Genomic DNA, 23,706 nt, shown 5'->3' with positions numbered 1-23,706 from the left:
TTATATAATTATTATTATGTTATGTTAAGATGAAACGTTCTTAAAATAGCATTTAATGTTCATATATTATTAATATTTGATATGTGTTCTCATTTCTTTGTTGAGAAAAAACTTTCTTAAAACTAGAGTTAAGCGAATTAAAATATCTTGGCATCACTGTCCCTAGACATTTCAAATGTTATGATAGACAAATTGAAGAGTGATGTAGAGACTTGGTGAGTACTTCCTTTAACAATGATTGGTTGTCTCAACGCAATCAAAATGGTTACCTTACCCAGATTTCTCTATTTGTTTCAAATTGTACAAATCTTTCTAACCCAGTCATTCTTTAAGACACTTGATTCGGTGATCATGCCATTTATTTGGGGGTATAAAGCCCATTGTATATCTAAAGCTCATATTTGTAAAACAAAAGATATAGGAGGTTTAGGCCTTCCCTGTTTTCAACAGTACTATTGGGCAGCCAACATAAGGGCCTTATTGTATTGGCGTAGTGCATCCCGAAGTATTGACTACTACCACCATTCCTGCATGGCTCGTTATTGAACGAGATATTCAGGATTGCTCCCTCCCTGCTTTACTCTTTGCAGAAAATAAACCTATTAGAACATTTAAGAAATGTAACCCCATCGTTGTAAATTCTTTCAAGGTGTGGTATCAGCTTAGAAAGGTCTTTAAACTCCCTCAAACATGCTCTCTTACTCCTATAGCCTATAACTACGCATTTCCTCCACGCATTTCCTCCACGCGCAGACAGATCAAACTTTTTTATCATGGAAAGAAAAAGGAATTGTATCGATAGGTGATTTATACATTAACAATGTATTTGCTTCTTTCGCCTAGCTTAGACAAAAGTTTGCACTTCCCCCCTCTCATTTTTTCAGGTATTTACAAGTACGAAGCTATGTTAAAAGTAATATACCTAATTTTGAAACCTATAAACCCCCTGAGCATCTTTATTATTGTATGACCTCTGAACTTGACATTAAGGGTCTGGTTTCTAAATTTGTTTAATGCTTAAATGACTCCAGAGTTCCTACTATACAAAATTTTAAGATGTCTTGGGAAAAAGACTTAGGTATAGATATTTCGGAAGACTCCTGGGCCGAGGCCCTCCGGGGTATTAGGTCTTGCTCCATCAGTTCTAATTTTCAGCTGATACAATACAAAGTGGTGCATAGATTGCACTTCTCTCGTACAAAATTACATTCTATAAATCCCTCTGTCTCTCCTTTGTGTATTAAATGTCCAATGAGGGTACATTGGCTCATCTATTCTGGTACATATCCAAAAATATGTAAATTCTGGTCTGAGGTCTTTTGTTTTTACTCAAAGGTACTTAAGACTGATTTTCCTTATGATCCCAGTGTTGCAATATTAGTCTGGGCCCCTTCTTTAGCGACCTATAACCTTAATCAAATCCTGACGATACAATATGGGATGACAATAGCGAAGAAGGCTATTTTGTTGATGTGAAACAAAGAGTTTGTACCTAAATTTGAGATGTGGCTTGCAGAGGCTAGCAGTGTGCTACATATGGAAAAGATCAGATATGAAATTGCTGGTAAACCGAAGAAATTTTTTCAGATTTGGACGTCCTTTACAGAATTTCTGGAAGGGGATCATGGAATTTAACATGTTGGACATATGTTCTAAGAGGTGTGGTACTGTAGATTATATAGCGTCTTGCAGGGTGTAATAACTAACTTTATTTCCATAATTGGGTAATCATTGGTTATTGGCATTTTATTCTAAATATTTTACTTTTAAATATATGTTTATGTAGAGGTTTGCAATGTGTATCTGTGTATATACTATATATGTATGGACATTGTATGTTTATGTGTGTATATGTACGTATATATATATATATATATATATATGTAGGCATTTATCATTATTGTTTATTTATTTCTTTATTTTATTATTATTATTTATTTACTTTATTTACTTGTTATATGCTGGCATGGGGTGGGGGGTTGTTCTGTAAAAATGTGAAAAGCTTTAAATAAAATATATAAAAAATTAAAACAAACTAGAGTTTTCACGATACTGGAAATTCTAACTTCGATACGGTACATGAAAAATATCGATATTCGATACTATTTTTGATACCACAGGGAAAACTGCCATATAGTATTTTTTTAATTATCTCATAATTGTTTGAAAATTTTATTACTCACAGCACAGGGAGGCTTTATTTTAAACTTTGTACTTAATTCACAAAAAAGACAAGTAAACAGAAAGTAATTGTGATCAGGCACAGAGCAGCCTGTGTAAAGATGTCAATGGAATTTGATTTCTGTGTCTTCTTTTAGTTGAAGCATTTGATGTCACTGTTGAAGAACAGCTGTGAGTCTCTGAATGACACACAGGGAGAACATTTCACCGGGGAGGAGTTACTGAAGGTTAAACACACTGCATGATATATTCTCACAGTAGTTTGTGTACATGCACTCTCACAGTGGCTGAATGAAGTTCATTTCGCAGAACTTTTGCAATTCCACCAATGATCTGCTGTCGGACGGAAACATCGCTGACGGCGAGACATTGAGTCAGTTTCTGGACACAGTGGAGAAAGGCATGCATCTGATTGGACCTCAGCTTAAAGAGCCTGTGAGCAGGATGGAGACGCACAACACCTGTGAGACACAAACATTTACAGTTTACACATGATCTCATTCTGCTACTGAATGGAAATACTGTGTTTCAAATGTGCATAAAATTAAACCGATATTGAGTACTGAGCTACTGAAAGCAGTTGTTCTGTATGGTCATGTGATTCACAGTCGCTGAGGTTGCAGTCAGGCGGGGTCAGGCTCCACCCAGTGGGCGTGTCACTCTGAGCACAGACTCCGCCCTCTTCAACACCAGCTGGGAAACAGTTGTAGGGAAATCATATCCAGGTACAATACACACATGCACATATATGTACTTATGAAAGCATCAGTGTATTTAAGACCAGATGTGAATGTTGTTGTCTTTTAGGTTTTGCATTTGTGGCGCTGGTCAGTTTTAAAGATATGAACTCATCCAGCGATCAGTTTCACACAATGAGCAGAGAGAGATCAGACGATAGAGAGAGAAACATCACTTATCAGCTCAACTCGAAGGTGGTGACAGTCATCGTCAGTAATCCAGAAACCAAACAGCTGTCTGAGCCGGTGACGATCATCTTTACACACAAACAGGTGAAGATGTTAAACAGTGTAATGAAATTTTACAGTTTACAAATGAAAAACCACATAAATGTGCATTCCCTGTTTGAAAATCCGGTTTAAACGGGATTCTAGCTGGTTCACCATATTATGTTCCAAAAACCAGCTTGACCACATTAAGCTGGTGTGACCAGCAAGTAACTGGTTTGTTTCTGGCCCAAGATGCTCCACCATTATTATTTTTGTATAATTGATTTATTATTATTAGGGGTGTCCAGAAATTTGATGATAGACAATATTGGGGTCACGATAAAAAAACAAGATGATATTTTAACATTATTTTTATGAAATCTTCAATGATGAAATATATGACTGAAAATGTGTATTTTATTCGACTGAAAGATACACAATGCAAAATAATGCAGTAGCATTTTGAAACTAATCTAAGTCTGTCTCTAATGATTTTTTCTAATGATTTTTATGGTTTTCTGATGTGTTTTGTAGAAATAAAACTAGACTTATGTGAACAATAGCCTTTAGAATTACTTAAAATACATAAATTATAACATATTAAAAATGAGGCAATTGGTTCAAATAAAGTTTCAAATGCAAGTAATTATATAGTTTTATTGAACAACACTGTTAAAGTACATAATAGGGCTTTTCACATTTGAAATAGTTAACCCTGGGTCATTCTAAACCCTGGGTAAACGGAATCCTGGGTTATCTTTATTCATGTTTCACATTGCTCATTGTGATGTCAGTCTGTGTTCCCCTGTCTTTTTAATGTTTAGCTGTTCCCTGTCATGTTTATTAGTCTCCCCTGGTGTTTCATATTAACCACGGCCCCTTGTTATCTTGTTTAGCTTGTTTGGCCTTGTATTTAAGCCCTGTATTTCAGTTCAGTCTATGTGAGTTCTTGTGTTGTTACTGTTGATGTTGGTCGTACTGCTCCTGAGTCCTGTTCCTAGTGTGAGTCTTTGAATTGTTTTTAGTTTATTGAATAAAGTGTGCTGCACGTGGATCCTGCTTCCTCCTTGTTTTCACCTCATTGTGACAGAAGAACTCACCACAAGATGGATCCAGCAGTTGTTAGCAACTAGGTGCTATGAAGATTTCTCTCTTCTATATTTCAAGATGGCCAGCTGAATGAGAGGTATGTGAAGGACTTCTTGGCTTGCTGTCATCTGGGATCATTTGATGACACCGAACTCATGGAGCTGTTCTGGAGCGAGCAGGATGTGGATATTCCGCTAAGCTGATGCCGGACGACTATACTGGCTGGACCTTAGAAGGATATATAGACCTTGAACTTTCCTCGAGCGGTTCGGCATTTACTGTGGGCTTGGCTGATGAAACACCCCGCAAGCTCACAGTACCCCCTGAGTCAATTCACATTTCGCCCGTCCAGCCTGAGTTCCTTCACGTCAGCCTAGCCGAGCCTGAGTTCCTTCACGTCAGCCTAGCCGAGCCTGAGTTTCTCCATGTCACGGCAGCCATCAAGCCAGCCACCGGATCGGTCTATGGCCATCCAGGACTGGTTTCCAGCGTAGCTGATTCCCCGCTGATGTCAGCTCGTGCTGCCAAGAGGACCATCGTTCCTGAGCCCGTCCAGCCAGAGCCCGTCCAGCCAGAGCCCTTCCAGCCAGAGCCCGTCCAGCTGGTCCCGTCCAGCCCAGAGCCCTCGCCGCTGGTCCCGTCCAGCCCAGAGCCCTCGCCGCTGGTCCCTTCCAGCCCAGAGCCCTCGCCGCTGGTCCCGTCCAGCCCAGAGCCCTAACCACTTGTCCCGTCCAGCCCAGAACCCTTACCGCTGGTCCCGTACAGCCCAGAGACTATTCAAGTCACGTCTGCCCAGCCAGAGACTGTTCACGTCTCGTCTGCTCAGCCAGAGACCGTTCACGTCACGTCTGCCCAGCCAGAGACTGGTCTCGTCACGTTCGCCGAGCCAGTGTCCCCGGACAAGATGGCCACCACTGAGCTGGTGTCTCTGGACAAGATGGCCGCCATCGAACCAGTATCCCTTGAGCCTGTGTCTCCTCCTGACCTGCTGTCTCCTCCTGAGCCAGTGTCTCCTCCTGAGCCAGTGTCTGCTCCTCCTGAGCCGGTGTTCGTTCCTGAGCCGGTGTATGTTCCTGAGCCAGTAGCTGCTCCAGCCTATGACCCCCTAGCTGCCCCCAAGAAATTTTTTTTGGTTGGGGTGTTTAGTAGGACGCCCAGGGGCCCACTGCCACTAGAAAGATCCTCACCGCCATGGCCGCCCATGGCTGCATGTTTAGCAGTTCCCTGTCATGTTTATTAGTCTCCCCAGGTGTTTCATATTAACCCCTTGTTATCTTGTTTGGCCTTGTATTTAAGCCCTGTGTTTCAGTTTCAGTCTTTGTGAGTTCTTGTGTTACTGTCGATATTGGTCGTACTGCTCCTGAGTCCTGTTCCTAGTCTGAGTCTTTGTATTGTTTTCAGTTTATTGAATAAAGTGTGCTGCACATGGATCCTGCTTCCTCCTTGCTTCCACCTCATCGTGACACTCATACTATACCTGGGGTTAACAGTTAATCCTGGTTATTCTATAAGCTTCTGTTTCACACTGCACATTCCTAAACCCTGGGTTAAAGTCCTTATTTGCACATTTGCGGTGTCACTGTTACTGACTGGACAAATGCAGCATGTTACCTGTTTATATAAAGCTGAGACTTCGCTTCATGTCATGCTCTGTCTTGTCTATCAGCACGTTGTCCGTGTCCTCTTTGCTCTGCGATGTTGCTTTTTAACTTGACAAGAAATATCGTCATGTTTTAATATCACAAGATCGGATCTCATGGCACGCTTCTAAACTTTTCAGGCAGGTGTTCACGTATTCCTCATTTCCTAAACTCTTCTTCTCACTTCTTCAGGAGAGGGTGGAGTCTGAGAGCGTGTTTTTTTCCTGTGTGTTCTGGAATGAGACTGAGGGGGCGTGGTCTGGGCGGGGCTGTGAGAGGGTGTGGTCTAATGACACTCATACAATGTGTTCCTACTCTCATCTCAGTAGTTTCGCTCTGCTCATGGCCCTCTACCCTGTCCAGGTACATCTGTGACATATTTCAGATTTGAGACTAAATTATGACGATATTAACCCGTCCGTTTGCTCTTCCTCTCCTCCAGGACTCGTTTGTGCTGGTGTTGATCACGCGAGTTGGTTTAGTTTTGTCACTGCTCTGTTTATTTCTCTGTATCCTGACTTTCCGGTTCTGCCGCTCCATCCAAGGAACCCGAAACAGCATTCATCTTCACCTGAGCTTGTGCCTCTTCATCGCAGACCTCATCTTCCTCTGTAGGATCTCCAGCACTCACAATCAGGTGTGTTCGAATGAGAAAACAAGTGTCGGTCGTGAAGGAATTATTTGGAAATAATACATTTCCTTTCCTTTTAAAATGCTTATAATCGGATGTACCTGTTCTCGATATTCCATATTTCTTTACAACTGAATTCGCTGCAGTATAGTGGCAGGACACTTGGAAAATTTGTTTGAACTCAGTTTAGATGACACCTAATATTAGGTACCTTCTTGTGGAGGGTCCGGACATACCACAACATGGTGTACCAGCAGAGACACCCAACGGTAGACCCACCCTTGCTCATGGACAATCTCTTTCGAGGGCTTGTTCAATGTTTCCTTGCTAGTTCTTTGTTTCGGGGCCCCGAACAGGTAGACTATTGAAAAAAATGATCCCTCCGTCAAACTTTGTGGCAGTGGGGCAGCTTTTGCCCAGTGTTTCTCAGAGGGTTCTGAATATTTTGGAAAAAGTTTACAAAATTAAGTTTGCCTTCCGTACGCCTCATTTCAATGGGGTGTTAGAAACAGCGTTGAACTAAGATCAATCAAGGTTCCTAAATCAAAAACTGCAACCTCTCCTAGCAAAAGACTCCATAGAAGTTGTACATCTTCCTGTGAGAGAGGCAGGTTTTTTAGTTGGTACTTTATTGTGCCAAAAAAAGACTGGGGGCTGAATCCAGTTTTGGATCCACATGGCCTTAATTGTACTCTGAGGAGATACAGATACAAGATGCTAATGCTCATACTCAAATTGTCTCAAATTCAATCCAAGGATTGATTTGTAACAATAGACCTAAAGAACACTTATTTAGCCTTGACAAACTAGTGCATGGATCCTGCTCTGGCTCTTCTGGGACTCCAGGGAATTCATGTGCTCAATTATATAGATGTTTGGTTGATTTGATCCCAGTTAAAATAGCATGACATTGAGATGTTGTCCATGCTCATATGAAGTGTTTAGGGCTCAGGTTGAACCTCAAGAAGTTTTTTGCAATCTCCCTCTCAGAGAACCCTTTTTCTATGAGTTGTTTGGGACTCTACAATGATGGAGGCATGTTTGTCTAGGGCTGTAGTCAAGACCACCTTTGTCGAGTCCAAGACAAGTCCAAGACCAGGACTAGTCGAGTCCAAGTCAAGACCAAGTCCAAAGAGGTTAGAATCCAAGACAAGACCGAGTCCAAAAAGGTTTGTGTCCGAGTCAAGACCGAGTCCAGGACAGGAAAAAAGTCTTATGCATGACATTATCAAGACAATCATTTTTGGTTATTATTTGTTGATCTAAAAGCAAAAACAGTGTCACAACACCCATGATTTTTAAGTATAAACATTCCCCTTGATATCATATAATCTTCTAATCTAAAGAAAAAAAATTATGACATGTGGTGATACCTCATAATAGCAGTGTTAGAACTGATACAAACACCAACCCATTACTATTACCACTGCTAGGTAGGCTACTAGTAGCCTACTGAGCATTTGAGCAACTAAATGACAATATAGCTTCACTCCAGTAAAATATATCTGTGGTAATTTCTTCACGTTAAACCGAACTTTTATTTTGACGGGTTTCTGAGTGTACCTGACGATGAAATGCTGAAGATAAACGTGTACTTGAGTATGTGTAGTACATGAACCTGCGGCACTCATTTGCAGAGACTCGGTGAACAATCAGATTTGATAGCAGTCTTTAATATTCACAGTCACTAGTCCATATAGCAATTTCATATTATGATCGGCAGTGAATAGACAGATCTGTTATTTCACCTATGTTTAAGTGAATTATACCAGCACTGTCATTGTAGAGCATGCAAATTTTAGCCTTTTCAGTGAAATCCAAATGATCAAATCAATAAAAAAAGAAACTTCTAAAAACATATTTTATGTAGGCACACACAGACATCAAGAATTAGAGTATGAATACCGATCACCATAATGATGACTTAAACATTACGGTTTTCTCCTTCAGTGATTCTGCTTCAATAACTGAGTTCAATAATGCTCAATCATCACTCAATTATTCATTTAATGATCTCATTAACTTTAACACTGCTTCAGTGTTCATTTAACACTCTGCTCAGAGTTGATATAATTCACACTCTCAGTGTTAATTTAACACTGGGTATTTTGCTGTGTACTTTAATTTAATATTCACTGTCACTAGTCCATATAGCAATTTCATATTATGATCGGCAGTGAATAGACATATCTGTTATTTCAGCGATGCGCCGGTATTCCAGTAGCAAATAGTACAAAATAGATCACACACGCGCAGGTCGTACTTGTCAATGACAGGCACTACAATCTGCGGTAATCTGCGGAGGTTTCTGGGGAAGTCTGCGGGTGCATACTACAATAATACGTTACTGGGAACATAATAAAGACACCTGGACTCGGTCGAGACCAAAAGCCATATTTGGCAAGACCAGTGGCCGAGACCGAGACAAGTCCGAGTCCGAATACCAGCGAGTCCGAGACAAGTCCGAGACCATAGAAAAACGGTCTCGAGTCCGGACTCGAGTCCAAGACCGGACTCGAGTACTACAGCCCTGTGTTTGTCTCCTGCACATGTAGACTCTACCTTAACCATGAAGGCATTAGGTTAGACCTGAAGTTGTCAGATGTTCAGGTTCAAATACAGTTAAGTTTCATGGCGACAGCAGCCAGGGTCATTACAATGGGTCTGCAGCACACGAGGCCATACCAGTTCAAGGGGTTTCATCTTCTGAACCATCCTTCCAGAGTAATAATGGTTATGCACAGAGAACTTTGTACCCTTCAGCTTCGAAAGAGACATTGGTTTCTAAACCAGGCCCCCATCCTAGGGGGCGTGTTGTTTTTGCAAGACTCTTACGACAGATGCTTCCCTCAGGGGGCCACCCCACTCAGGGTTTTTGGAAGGGAATGGATATTTTGTGGCACATAAATTGTCTAGAGATAAGGGTGGTATTTCTGGTATTAAAATACTTTCCCGTTCAGTTGATGGGCTATCATGTGTTAGAGACAACATTACGGTAGTTTCTTACATAGGGTGGGCTACGTTTGCATCTTTTTTTTCTGAAAGGCGCAGCAGATCCTTTTCTGAGACTGAATACTGAATTTTCCTCCCTGAGAGCAGTTTATAATCTGGGACAGGTCAACCTGGAGTCAGACTTGCTGTTGAGGCAGGGACTGGGGCCCGGGGAATAGCGATTCCATCCACCAGTGCTGGTGTTGGTATGAGGGAAATACGGCAAAGTGGAAGTGGATCTGTTTGCATCCAAGGAGTTAACCCACAGTTCCCCTGACGGCAAGCCTATCTGTCAGCTGTGAGTTCCTCCTTGGGACCTATCTCTTGTCCTGGGGGCAATAACAGAAGCTCCATTTGCTCCTGTAAAGGTCCAGGCTATTCTATACCCCAGGCCGGACTATAGCGCTAAGGTGCCTTCTCCAAATAGTCAGCCTATAGTTTTGCAAGCTTTCTTTCCTCTGCCTCTTGAATAGTGGAAGCAAGAAACTCTTCACCTGCTATGTTTGGTCCAGCAATAAGGGGAAATGTTGTCACTAAACAGCGTATTTCACATTGGAACACTGATGCCATTGCCCTCTCTTATGAGGCGTGCAGTATGGCTTCGCTGAGGGGTTAGGGTTCACTTTACTGCACTCAAAAAAACGATATGTTGTCTTTATCTTTTTTATGTGAACAGGTTCCACATAACTGGGTTATGTTAAACAAACATAATTTGTTCATGTAACTTCAACATCATGGAATTAAGTCATTTGACCCAATTAAACTCTGAGCAGAGTGTTAAGTGAACACTGAAGCATTGTTAAAGTTAATGAGATAATTAAGTGAATAATTGAGTGATGATTGAGCATTATTCAAGACACCTGATGGTAACAAGCAGAATCACTGAAGGAGAAAACCGGAATGTGTAAGTCACCATTATGGTGATCAGTGTTTGTTTAGTTGGGCTCTTGACCCTAACATCATTAACTTTAGATTTTGTTTGGATGCTGTACATGAGTTATAACAACCGGATGAACAAATAGAAAAGGTGATCTGATGATGTTGGTTGTGTTTTAACATAATCATTATTTCACAATCATTTGACCTGAATCACTGAACTCATATAGAACCAAATTTCTGAGGGTGTGTTCACACCAGGAAAGTCCGATAGTTCACTTGCTTTGGTCCGGACCAAAAACGTTTTTTTTTTGTTTTTTTTGGTACGGTTCGCTTTCACACTGCTCTTTTTGCAAGTGAACCAAAATTTGTAAACAAAACCACACGTGTGTTTTGCCGACGCGGTGTCATTGGTTGTTGCGTTAAATCTTACCCAGATACAATAGTGCTATTTTCTGATTGGCTAACAACACCAGAGGAGACTCGCATGATTCCTGCCGGTGTTGTGCCGAAAAGTGATGGTCGCCGAAAATTGATTGCGCCCAATCTCTTTACGTCTACAGCTGGATCAAACAGAAATAACGTGCAAACAACCATCAGTTTATGTCCGTGGTAGGCCTAATAGCAAAGGTATGTCTGTGTGATACTTTAACGTTTCTTTTAACATAATAATACCAATTGTGGCCAAATAAGTGTTTGCAGGTTATAGCTTAATCAGGTATGACATTTACGTGATTATAGGAAATAATAATAGAAGCCTGTTGTTGCCGATGGAATACGTGTTTGTATTTGGAAAACGGACTGTAGCCTATAATAACATGACTTATTGCTGATATAAAATAAATACATGATCTCTTTTGCAATTATCCTTATGCATTATTTTACCTGCTGTGTACCAACCAATCCAGCCTTTTTACCTGTTAAAATACCTTTAAATGTCGAAAACAACCCATAAAATGCAGTATTCTATTAACAAGAAAATGATTGAAACCTCTACTTATTGCAATAAATAATGCAATCAATTTTCGGCAGACCATCACTTTTCGGCACGACACCGGTTCCACAGTGAGAGCGGCGCGGCCAGAGTTTTGGGCACTGCGGCATATTAAATATATTACAAATAGTTTTTCAGCGTGAGAAATACAATGTCTGGCGGGAGAGCGTGACAAAAGACCGAAATGAGTGACTGTCACGCTCAATGCGTGACACTTGAGAGCCTTGTCACTCATTCATTCATTCCATTCCAATGATGCACACACGACGCGCAGAAAGACGCACAACAGTATCGTGTGGCCAGACAGCGCGCCGGCCACACGATATTCGGTGTGGTGCCGAATTCTGACCCCCGCTAAATTATTACCCCCCAGTATGGTAGGTTTAGGATTAGCTGTGTGGGAGGGGTTAGGATTAGGGGTGGGGTTAGGATTAGGCAATCAGATACTAATTTCAACAAGTGGGGTAATAATTTGGCAGGGAGTCGAAATTCGGCACAACACCGGAATGGAATGTAGTAGGCTACAACAGATCACTTTCCCATAACGCAACTCCGACTACGGAAGCCTGTTAACTCAAAGGCGCAGTACTTTCTTGCAATTGGGTCGGTTCATGTTCACACCGTAAACGAACGGTACCAGAGTTCGTTTGGAACCGTACCGAGACCACCTCTTCAGCTGGGTCTCGGTTCGGTTGTTTGGTCCGCACCCGAGTTCGATTGCTGTATTCACACCTGCCCAAAAGGTCCGCACCAAGGGGGGAAACGAACTAGAGTTCGATTCAATCGAACCAAACAAGGCAGGTGTGAATACACCCTGAGTTAAGTTTAAGTGGATTATACCAGAACTGTCATTGTAGAGCATGCAAATTTTAGCCTTTTCAGTGAAATCCAAATGGTCAAATCAATAAAAAAAGAAACTTCTAAAAAAATATTTTATGTAGGAACACACAGACATCAAGAATTAGAGTATGAATACTGATCACCATAATGATGACTTAAACATTACGGTTTTCTCCTTCAGTGATTCTGCTTGTTACCATCAGATGACTTCAATAATGCTCAATCATCACTCAATTATTCACTTAATGATCTCATTAACTTTAACACTGCTTCAGTGTTCATTTAACACTCTGCTCAGAGTTGATATAATTCACACTCTCAGTGTTAATTTAACACTGGGGATTTTGCTGTGTACTTTAATCGGGTTGCTTAAAATTACTTAATTCCATGATGTTGAAGTTACATGAACAAATTATATTTGTTTAATGTAACCCAGTTATGTGGAACCTGTTGACATAAAAAAGTTAATTAAAGCCAACATATAATTTTTTTGAGTGCAGTTATGTGGAACCTGTTGAAATAAAAAAGTTAATTAAAGCCAAAATATTTTTTTGAGAGTGGCATCCTCTAAGGCTCTTGCCAAGGGTTTGTGCTACAGCAGGATGGTCATCATCACACATGTTTTTAAAATGTTATAGCTTGGACACTGATTCAACACCAGGGGGCAAATTACAGAAAGTTCCTAACTTATCTGTTTGGTAACCATGGCAATTTCAGTTAGGACCTCATTTGTGACAAAAGCTATTACAAAATGACTTTCTTAAGTGCATAATCTTATCTTAACTACAGATAGGAAAAGGGAAGAAGCGCAAGAAGCATACAGAAGCATCCTAACTCCACAAAAAATCCTAAAACTGTCTTAACTTTGGGACATCCCCAATGGAGTCCTTACTCAAAAATTATTTGAAAGCCAACTATAAAAATCACACAATAATAGCCCTGTCTGGGAATGGTGTCACATTTATTAATGATACAAGAGGAAGACCAGCAATGTTTGATGGTGGAAAGATTTTGTGAACACCCAAATGATGTGCTGCACTTTGACGACAAAACCCTCGACAAATAATTACAGACTCCTATGAAATAAAAAGATTAGGCTTTGCCCTTTCTACCAAGCTTATCAAAACTCTTGAAAAGCACCACTTATTTTGTTTCTCCATTCACCAGTTTTTCCATTTTACTTCATACAAGCTGTTTGCGTGTCGTTGGTTGCTTGGATAAGAACCCTAAATCAACTTAAGATTTGCTTCTGTAATATGAATTTGTGAAAAATTCCAAATTAACTTGTCAGATCTTAACTTAAGACTTAAGACAGAATGTTTCTGTAATACGCCCCCAGGATCTCAGGTTCTTCAGGGATTATCCAGGTCGTTCTGCCTTCAAAATTTGCTTCAGCAAGAGTTTACAGCCTAGCATGGTAGCGTGGGTATTATAGTTCCCATAGTGTCAACACCATGGCACAGTGTCAAAGTTCCCATCTGAAAGGGAACATCTCAGGTTACATATGTAACGTACAAACGCAATTTCTACAGACCCCTATCCCCCCTCCTGCCCTTAACTAATTTGACCCCGGTCCCAATCATCCATGGGGATGATTAGGAGGCCATGATGGACAGAGGCAAATTTGGCCAGGACACCAGGGTTAATCCCAAACTCTTTTTCGAAGGACATCCTGGGATTTTTTATGACCACAGAGAGTCAGGACCTCCGTTTAACGTCTCATTTGAAGGACGGTGCTCTTTGACAGTATAGTGTCCCCATCACTATACTGGGGTGTGAGGACCCACACAGATCACAGGGTGAGCGCCCCTATTGGCCTTACTAACACCTCTTCCAGCAGAAAACTGGTTTTCTCAGGAGTCTCCCATCAAGGTACTGACCAGACTCAACCTTGCTTAGCTTCAGTGGGCAACCGGTCTTGGGCTACGGGGTGATATTGGCTGCTGGATATAAAATGTTATTATAATCAAACAGGAGCTGATCTGACATGTCTGTTTCTCTCTCAGGTAGTGTGTGCGATTGTGGCCGGGCTACTTCATTTCTTCTTCTTGTCTGCGTTCGTCTGGATGCTGCTGGAGGGGGTTCAGCTCTACCGGATGGTTGTGCTGGTGTTTCACACACAATTTAAACATCTCTACATGTATGCGGTGGGATACGGAGTCCCTCTCGCCATCGTCATTATCTCTGCCATCGCCTTCCCAAAGGGATACGGCACCCAAAGACAGTGAGTTTCTGCATCCAATGCTGTTCAACTGTATAACTATGTGTGTGTTTGTGTATGTACATACTGTATGCACATGCATAATTATTAGGCAAGTCGATATTCTGATCATATATATTTTTTCCAAGCACATTTTACCAATTCCAAACTACATCAGTCTTAATAATCTCACCGGGTTTATTAGTTAAAGGGACAATGTGTCGTTTTTTAGGTATTTTATTATCTAAAATCAATATTTTTATTCATAAATTTGTCCTCAAAGGTGTACAAATACCTCTGCCAATGATCTGACTTATCCTCGTAAACGAAGAATTTATTATCTTTATATACATGTGAAGGGTAGGTCCACAGAGGCTTCCATGTAGTTCCGCCATTTCGAAAAACTATAATAGCAGAGAGGGTCAAAAAGTACTAGGCCAACGCGTTTCCACAACGCGTTTTCGTTCGTTTCGAGTGCTATTGAAAAAGACATCCTGTCATAGCTTTTTGGCACATAACAGCTATCGTAGATGCAACACGCATTTGAAAAAGCGAGGCGCTGGAGAGCACAATTGGCTTGAATGCAAAATGCAATTTCACCGCTAGATGTGAGAAATTCCTACACAATGTCCCTTTAATAATAAATCTCAAAAAAAGTTTACAAGTTTTCTTTTTAACTGAAAATTCACATGTAAACCCACACACAGCACACACCTCAGATACTCAAGAAACATTTAACAATAAAAAGAGACAGGAACAAGAAGATTTTTTTTTTTAGAAAATATTTATAGCACATGTCTAGTTATACAACTATTAGACAACATACAGTGAATAACACTAATGTATTTGTTGTAAAATACTTAACCGGAAGCAGTCACGTGACAAAATAACAAACGTCTCAAACCCGAAGATGAACCAAACACTTCTGTTTCCAGTTTGCATTGCCTAAGAAATTTATTTTATGTAAAGTCCATTTTGCCAGCGGTGAAGCACCCCTTTAATATTGATGTGGTTTGGAATTGGTAAAATATGTTACATGATCAGAATATTGACTAATAATTATGCACATGCACTATATAATATAGTTAAAGTGAAATTTTTCTTTTAACTTTTTGGTCTGTATGCTAGTGTATTGTTTAAAAGTTTTAACAATTATGAACACTTATATTTATCTTTTCCTTTGGGAAATGGAGCAAATATATTGATTACTCATCTTATATGCAAACAAATCATTTAAATCAAGGTTCATGGCTGTGATGTAAACTAAAGTAATTGTAAACTAAAAATGTCCCCAACTTCCTGTCTGAAAAATTAATACATTGCCCATAAATATAATAATTTAAAAGGTTAAATAATACTCTGGATAAAAAGGTCATTCTGATCCAGAACTAGATGTGAGCTAGAGTCAAAATGCAAGAGATTAATATTTGTTATCAACACAAGCACCTGATCTCCAATAGTTTCTCCTTCGGCTACTTCTATACATCAACACATCAGATCATTCACGAGTCTCTGATTCATTTTCAAAGGGAATAGGATAGGGAAAGAGGGATGAATTATTCTTTTTTTTGTGTGTGTGTGTGTGTGTGTGTGTGTGTGTGTGTGTGTGTGTGTGTGTGTGTGTGTGTGTGTGTGTGTGTGTGTTTGTAACAATGTGACTGATTTATCGTTCAAACGTGTGTTCCAGCTGTTGGCTCTCTCTTGATGGTTATTTTATCTTGAGTTTTTTCGCACCCGTCTGCATCATCGTCCTCCTCAACTGTTTCTTCTTCATCATCACTGTGTGGAAACTGGCAAACAAATTCTCCAGTCTCAATCCAGACCTCTCCAAACTCAAACAGATCAGGTGTGTGTGTTATTTTTGTTATGTGGGTGGAGGATGAACCCAGGCGCAGACAGGATGCGGTGACAACATTTAATAATAGACAAAAACAGGGAAAACAAAACCCACGAGGGGGCAAAACGGGACTGGAACAGGAATGACTAAACTAGACTAAGACTTGACAAACTAGACTATAACCTAACAACAGAAACAGGTACAGTAATACACTAAACAAAACTCACAAGGTACTCACAGGTAAGTAAACTCGCAGATAGGAATCACAGTATCAAACAACGTCAAACAATGAACCGACACAGGACAGCAAACACAAGAGGATTATATAGGGAACACTAATGACGAGGACAGGTGAAACTGACTAGACAACAATGACAAGACAAGGGTAACAAGGGGGCGGAGTTACATAACAAGACAACACAAGCACATGGCCCAAATAACAGACCATGCGCATGTGCACAAAACATGATTCTTTCATGATCCTGCCTCACGACCAGGGAAAATCAAGAACACTAAGGCAGAATCATGACAGAACCCCCACCTTAAGGAGCGGCTTCCAGACGCTCCTCAAGGGGACATTAAACACGGGACATGACAGACTGTGACAAAGACACAAACCAACAATACATGACAAAAACTAACAAAGGCATACACGAAAAGACAATTACTGGGTTGGGGTGAAACATCAAAAACAATAAACAAGGCAGGGGAGGTGGAAGAAACACAAAGTTCTTAGGGGGCAGTCCAGGGTGAATAGGTGGACTAGGGGTCTTGGGTTGACAAGGTGATGATCTTGGGCGGGGAGTCCGGGGAGAACTGGATGGGCATACACGAGGAACAGTCCGAGGGGAGGTGGAGACAGGGGAAACAGTCCGGGGACTAGTGGCAACAGGGACAAACGGAGAAACAGTCCGGGAATTAGTGGAGACAGGGGCGACCGGGAAGACAGACTGGGATACTGTATTGGCGGCAGCAGCAACAGACTCAGACGATGAGGAAACGGGACTCCTGACGGGGAACATGGCAGGCGAAGGGGCAGGACTGGGTGCAGCGCTCTCAGTGGCAGACTTGGGTGCAACGCTCACAGGGACAGGATCGGGTGCAGCGCTCACAGGGACAGGATCGGGTGCGGCGCTCACAGGGGTAGGCTTGGGAATAGAGCTCACAGACACAGTGGGCTCGGGACAAGACATGACGGGCACATCGAGGATCTTGACAAGCTTGCCAAGGTAGTCTGCTAGAGTCTCGGCAGCAACTACGATAGGCATCCTCTTACGAGCAGACACCGCTTGCAGGACTGCTTCTGCAGCTTGATCAGCCGCAGCTCTCACAGAGGCAGATTCTGTAACCGGGCAACCAGCTGCTGGGTCAGGAACAGCGCTTGCAGTAGCGGGCTCCGGGACGGCGCTTGCTGGAGCGGGCTCTGGGACGGTGGTCGCGGCTGCAGATTCAGGAACAGCGCTTACAGTAGCAGCTTCAGGAACAGCGCTTACAGCTGCAGACACTGGGACAGCGCTTACAGCTGCAGACTCTGGGACAGCGCTCGCGGCTGCAGATTCAGGAACAGCGCTTACAGTAGCAGCTTCAGGAACAGCGCTTTCATCTGCAGACTCTGGGACAGCGCTTACTGTTGCAACCTCAGGAACCGCGCTTGCGGCTGAAGAGTCAGGAGAGGGTGATGGGAAACAGGAAGTTCCCTTCCTTCTCCTCTTTCTCTTTGGCCGCGGGGCAATGGTCACAGCGGGGCTCGCGATCGGCTGGCCGGGCTCAATGGGGGACGAAACAGGAATAGAAAGACCACTTCTGGTTGGGTATGCTCAGATGACGATGACTCCGAGGGGGAATCCCAAGAAACCCGTCTCCCCCGTTTACCGCGGAGGTCAGCGGGTGTGGAAGATGCCTCTGGAGTCGAAACAAGGTGACTCTGGTCTCCCAGCGTCACGACGCCAAGCGTGCCGGGTGAAGATGACATGGTGGGAGCCTGCGAATCCTTCCTTGACAAGCAGGCCACCATATCCAGGAACGGGCGGCGAACCAGACTCTCCCGTTCAGCCAGAGAAGGCAGAACATTTAGGCCCGCGATGAGGTAGCGATTGACTAGAGACTCAGGCAAGAAGAACCGCCTCTCCTCCGCGACCCGGTCATACTGTCTCATGGTCCGCTCACCCTGGGAAGGAAACGGAAGCTTTCCATTCCTGGAATCGGAAATCGCCTCCTGCCACCAATGTACAAGATGGTCAGGATGATCGTCAGGCATACTGTCTGCTGGGTTCTGTTCTGGTCGGTTCATTCTGTTATGTGGGTGGCGGATGAACCCAGGCGAAGACAGGATGCGGTGACACAACATTTAATAATAGACAAAAACAGGGAAAACAAAACCCACATGGGGGCAAAACGGGACTGGAACAGGAATGACTAAACTAGACTAAGACTTGACAAACTAGACTATAACCTAACAACAGAAACAGGTACGGTAATACACTAAACAAAACTCTCACAAGGTACTCACAGGTAAGTAAACTCGCAGATAGGAATCACAGTATCAAACAATGAACCGACACAGGACAGCAAACACAAGGGGATTATATAGGGAACACTAATGATGAGGACAGGTGAAACTGACTAGACAACAATGACAAGACGAGGGTAACAAGGGGGCGGAGTTACATAACAAGACAACACAAGCACATGGCCCAAATAACAGACCATGCGCATGTGCACAAAACATGATTCTTTCATGATCCTGCCTCACAACCAGGGAAAATCAAGAACACTAAGGCAGAATCATGACAATTTTACTATCATTCATATACTATTATAGTCTTTTATTTATGTTTTGAACTAGTTTAGATTTTTTGAAGAAAACAGTGATGAAAACAGTGTATAAACCCTACAGAATTATGTTTATTCAGAATTAAAAAGTTTTGAGTGATGGGTAGGTTTAGGGGAGGACGAGTGTAAGGTGAGAGATTATACAGTTTGTACAGTATAAAAACCATTATGTCTATGGAGAGCCGCCATAAAACATTGAAACCCAATGTTTGTGGGTTCCGATCTTAAAATAGATTCAATCAGTCTTTAATAGTTTTCTATCAGTGGTTTTCTATCAGTGTGTGTTTGTCTGTAGGAGTTTTACGATGACCGCAGTGGCTCAGGTGTGTGTTCTCGGCGGGACGTGGGTCTTTGGCTTCTTTCTCTTCCAGGAGAACGAGACTGAAGTCATGTTGTACCTCTTCACCATCCTCAACAGCCTCCAGGGGGCGCTCATCTTCATCATGCACTGCCTGCTGTCCAAACCGGTACTTACACACACCATGACAGCACAAAACACATGATGAATGGGCTTCAACACACTGAAGGTTTGGTAAAAGGTTTTGAAGTATCTCGCAGGATTTCAGTGATTTGAAGTGACAGTTCACTCCACCAAAAAGGACGCAAACGGATCACAAAATTCAATTCATGCCATATAGATAGCCAAGTATTCTGAAGTAGTAGTTGACTAATATATGTATCTCCAAGAACTGATATTTGGCATTTTTAAATTATTGCCATTGACCAATGTTTTTCTGTTTGACTGTCAAGTGTCAGAAGCAGCTTTTATTTTGACATCGATGGTACTTTTATTTTGACAGCGCTAAGAACACCAGCGTCTGAGCGCAGTTGCAAGCGTAATCTTTAAATCCTTGATTTAAACTATGCTGCGCTATAACCAAATGGGCACTACATCATATTCATGTCATATTCTCTGTGTACTGTATGTAAAATTACCATTACCTGCTCTTTATTTATGGAAAGTATATGATTCCCAGTGTGTAAATCACATCACATTACTGGGTGAAATGCTAGTTAGTGTTCATTTCATTAGAAAATCCATTTCAGTTGACCACTATTCTGAATGCAAGCAATTTGAGTTTACCAGAAACTGTAATTTAGTATTTAGTCAAACATCATTTGCTTTAGCTGTTTTGTCGCCCCATTCAGGTCAGGACGGAGTATTACAATCTGTTTGTCCAAACGTGTCCAGTCTGTCCACATAAGAAGAAAGAAGAATACCGTGTCAGCCGGTCCAGCAGCAGTCAGGTACAGTATACACTAGTGAGTGTGTTTGAGTGTCTTAATGCTGTGTTTGTGTCTTCAGCTTCTTCATTCTTCCTTTGACTTTCACAGAAACCTCTGCGGAGCGACAACAGCACTGGAGAGTCACAGATATAAAGTGCTGGTGGATTTTTACAAACTCCTGAACACAAGGCACTTGAACACTTCCTGTAAAAAATGAAGACTTTCACAAAGTGTTGTTGTCATCTGATGAATATTGTAGATGTGGGTTCATCATATAGCGCATGTGCCAACGAGAAAAAAAAAGACAAAAAAAAACAAAAACGTATCCAATTCAACTGCAATTACTTTATTATCTTTAATCTTTGTCTGTTATATTTAACAATATTATTTCATATTTCACTCCTAATAGTCTATTTATAAATACATTCTATTTACCACTATATCTACGCATTATATCTATTCTATGATATACTTTAAAATATGAAACCAAAACCAACAATAGGTGGCAGCAAATCGTTGTCTGAACGAGTGAGTCATTGAATCATTCACTCAAAAGGTTTGTTTAAAACGTTTGATTTATTCAGGCACAAAGCAGTTGATGAGCGAGTTGCACTTTCTCGAGTGCAAGCGGAGGCTCTTTCTGTTACGAAAAACATAGCGAAGGCCGTGTCCGTAATGTAAGAACAGATAAAACTGACCACACCATTATTTGAACGTAATATTTAGTTTGTTTTTGTCTTTTCTTCAAAAGGCAGCTTCTTAAAAATGATAAATGTTTTATTGTGTTGAGGGAGATCTTGGTTTGATTATAAAGGCAAAACTGTAGCTGGGTTTTAAACAATAGAGAGAGTTCATTTATCACAGCTTTACTATAGATCAGAGACATATATATAAAAAAAATCATTATATCATTATAAAAATCATATATATATATATATATATATATATATATATATATATATATATATTATGCAAGTTATGTTGTCTGTTTGTGTAGTTTACTAATATTTCCAGAAAATATATTAAAATATATATTTTTTTCAAAGTCATTTTGTCCTGTTATTATGCTGATAATTTTACTGAGAAAAGTCCTGATTTTTAGTGCATATTAATCTTACTTCTAACCTAAGTTTCTAAGTTCTAAGTTTCTCTTGTTTCTGCCTCCATTGAATGTAAAGACTGAGTGAGATGTCTGTTATGATATATTATATTATATTATATTATATTATATTATATTATATTATATTATATTATATTATATTATATTATATTATATTATATGCAAGGTAAGATTTAGAGCTGAGGTCATGTGTGAAAGGACAGATCATCTCATTTGTCTCGTCAACTTATTACACTGTGTGCCTTCAGGATAGAGGAGTATTGCGAACAGTAAAATCTGTGCACGTGAGAAAAAACTACCACAACCTTAGTAAATGGGAAAAAAAATGTAAACCTTTTTTTTTAAAACTCCAGGGATGTTGAAGTGCCCAGGGAGAAACACACGCACTGGCAGATCACTGCACAGTTATCACTCCGAGTTACGTCGGATGATGACGAATGGGGTTTTCGATTAAAGTCGAAATATTTCGAGATTAAAGTCGAAATATTACAAGATTAAAGTCAAAATTAAAGTAAAAAAAAAAGCTACTATGAAGTTTAGATCCATGCCAGAAGCAGTTCGACTTCACGAGCGCAGTTATTTACTAAAAAAAATATTACGACTTTATTCTCGTAGTGTTTCGACTTTAATCTCGAAGTGTTTCGACTTTATTCTCGTATTGTTTCGACTTTAATCTCGAAGTGTTTCGACTTTAATCTCGAAATGCTATAATTTTTTTTCTCACGTTGCGGTTCAGGGCTTCCGTACAAAACAGAGCCGAGATTATATTTGTATAATTATTTAAGTTTTATTAAAAGAATGTTTTACATTTCATTTCAGTAATGTTTCTTTAATATTTGGAAATTTGGAGGAATTAACAAGTTACTAAACAATATTCTAAATATCTAAATTATGGACCATTTAATTCTACATAATTTGTTTTACAAATCTATTGATGGTATCAGATGGAAATAAAGAAAATCATCTATAGAACAATGGTTTAGCCACTAGATACCTGTATTTCTTAATTCTTAATTAATTAATTAATTCATGTCACAATCTCGTGTGTGCTTCTAGGTACAACCTACATTATGAGGACAAAATGTCCCTACAAAGCTGTCAATATCCGAAATCCTTGTGGGAATATTCTTTGCTCCCCTAATGAAAACAGCTTATAAATCAGACTTAGTGATGTTTTTTGAAAATGTAAAAATTCAGAATTTTTTTGTGATTTGTAGGTTTAACTGTAGGGTTGGAGTTAAGAGACAGAATATACAGTTTGTTAAGTATAAACATAAAATAAAATAACCTTGAGGGTTAGGGTAGGGAAGAGTAGGGTAGGGTTAGGGTTAAGGCGGGCGTACACGGTGCGAGTTCGGACACTTGGGAGGTCGTGAGTTATAGCACACGTTACGAGTCAGTTAACTTGATAATTGTGTCAAAGACGCTGGTACACGGCACAAATTTTATCCCGAGCCGGCGGCAATCACGTGAGCGTTCGCGCTAAACACTGAGACCGCAGCTTTCAATGTTGCAAGCAACTATAGCTTAAGATAGAGAAATGACAGAAATGTGTGTGAAAATGATTTGTTGAAAAGCAGAGAGCAGTAGCCATTCCTTTCAACATAAACGAGAGAGAGAGAAGTGTGTGTGTCCCATCGATCTAGCCTGTGATGTGGTTGTGTATGATTTGGCAATGGGGACAGCCTATACGCCTATACGCTGGTGAAAATCGGGCCGACTCCCCGAATTTTTTAAACCTGTTTAAAAATTATCGGGAGGTCGGGAAGTGCTCGTAACGTGCTCTGCTCGGCTCGTAATTCCTCACACACTGCGAGCCGCGACCATGCGAGCATCACCGATATCCACACACAGCAAAATCCCCAGAGTTAAATTAACTCTGCTCAGAGAACATTTGGTCCCTCTCTACAGAGAGTTAAAATAACTCTGAATCAGAGTTAAAGTTAATGAGATACTTAATTGATTAATTAATTAATGATTGGGCATTACTGATGAACACCTGCTGTCAACAAGCATAATCACAGAAGAAAAGAGAAACAACAAGAGAAACACAAGAACTACAACTGACTTCTAGCCACAATCTTAAATGAAATCAAATTAAGACAAAATACATTAAATCTGTGAAGATCTCAGCAGAGGAGGATTAACTCCACAAACAGCATTACCAGCTTCACTTATTACTAACCAGATTTACTTTATTTGTGTCTTACGTCTACAGAAGGTTTTATTGAGAATTAACTGAGGTTTAGATGTTGACGATTTACTGAAAATGTTTGATCACCATTATAGTGATGAGTGTTA

General features: G+C 40.8%; 1 protein-coding gene across 1 annotated transcript in view; it reads left to right on the top strand.

The window, feature by feature from the left end:
- LOC143706070 (adhesion G protein-coupled receptor E3-like) overlaps nt 1-20,722 on the top strand; it is a 37,216-nt gene extending 16,494 nt beyond the window's left edge. The window contains exons 8-18 of the mRNA XM_077197622.1: nt 2,319-2,408; nt 2,491-2,644; nt 2,790-2,906; nt 2,989-3,191; nt 6,050-6,220; nt 6,300-6,494; nt 14,196-14,413; nt 16,077-16,235; nt 19,354-19,525; nt 20,208-20,306; nt 20,394-20,722. Of these exons, the coding sequence (XP_077053737.1) occupies nt 2,319-2,408; nt 2,491-2,644; nt 2,790-2,906; nt 2,989-3,191; nt 6,050-6,220; nt 6,300-6,494; nt 14,196-14,413; nt 16,077-16,235; nt 19,354-19,525; nt 20,208-20,306; nt 20,394-20,438 (1,623 nt within the window). The 3' untranslated portion in view covers nt 20,439-20,722. The remainder of the gene's footprint in view (nt 1-2,318; nt 2,409-2,490; nt 2,645-2,789; nt 2,907-2,988; nt 3,192-6,049; nt 6,221-6,299; nt 6,495-14,195; nt 14,414-16,076; nt 16,236-19,353; nt 19,526-20,207; nt 20,307-20,393) is intronic.
- The last annotated feature ends 2,984 nt before the right edge of the window (nt 20,723-23,706 follow it).

Source organism: Siphateles boraxobius, unplaced genomic scaffold, assembly GCF_051911475.1.
Source record: "Siphateles boraxobius isolate OS27281-9 unplaced genomic scaffold, OSU_SipBor_1 111, whole genome shotgun sequence".
Taxonomy (NCBI): Eukaryota; Metazoa; Chordata; class Actinopteri; order Cypriniformes; family Leuciscidae; genus Siphateles; species Siphateles boraxobius.
Note: the sequence above shows the minus strand (reverse complement) of the source record. Positions and strands in the feature narration are given on the sequence as shown.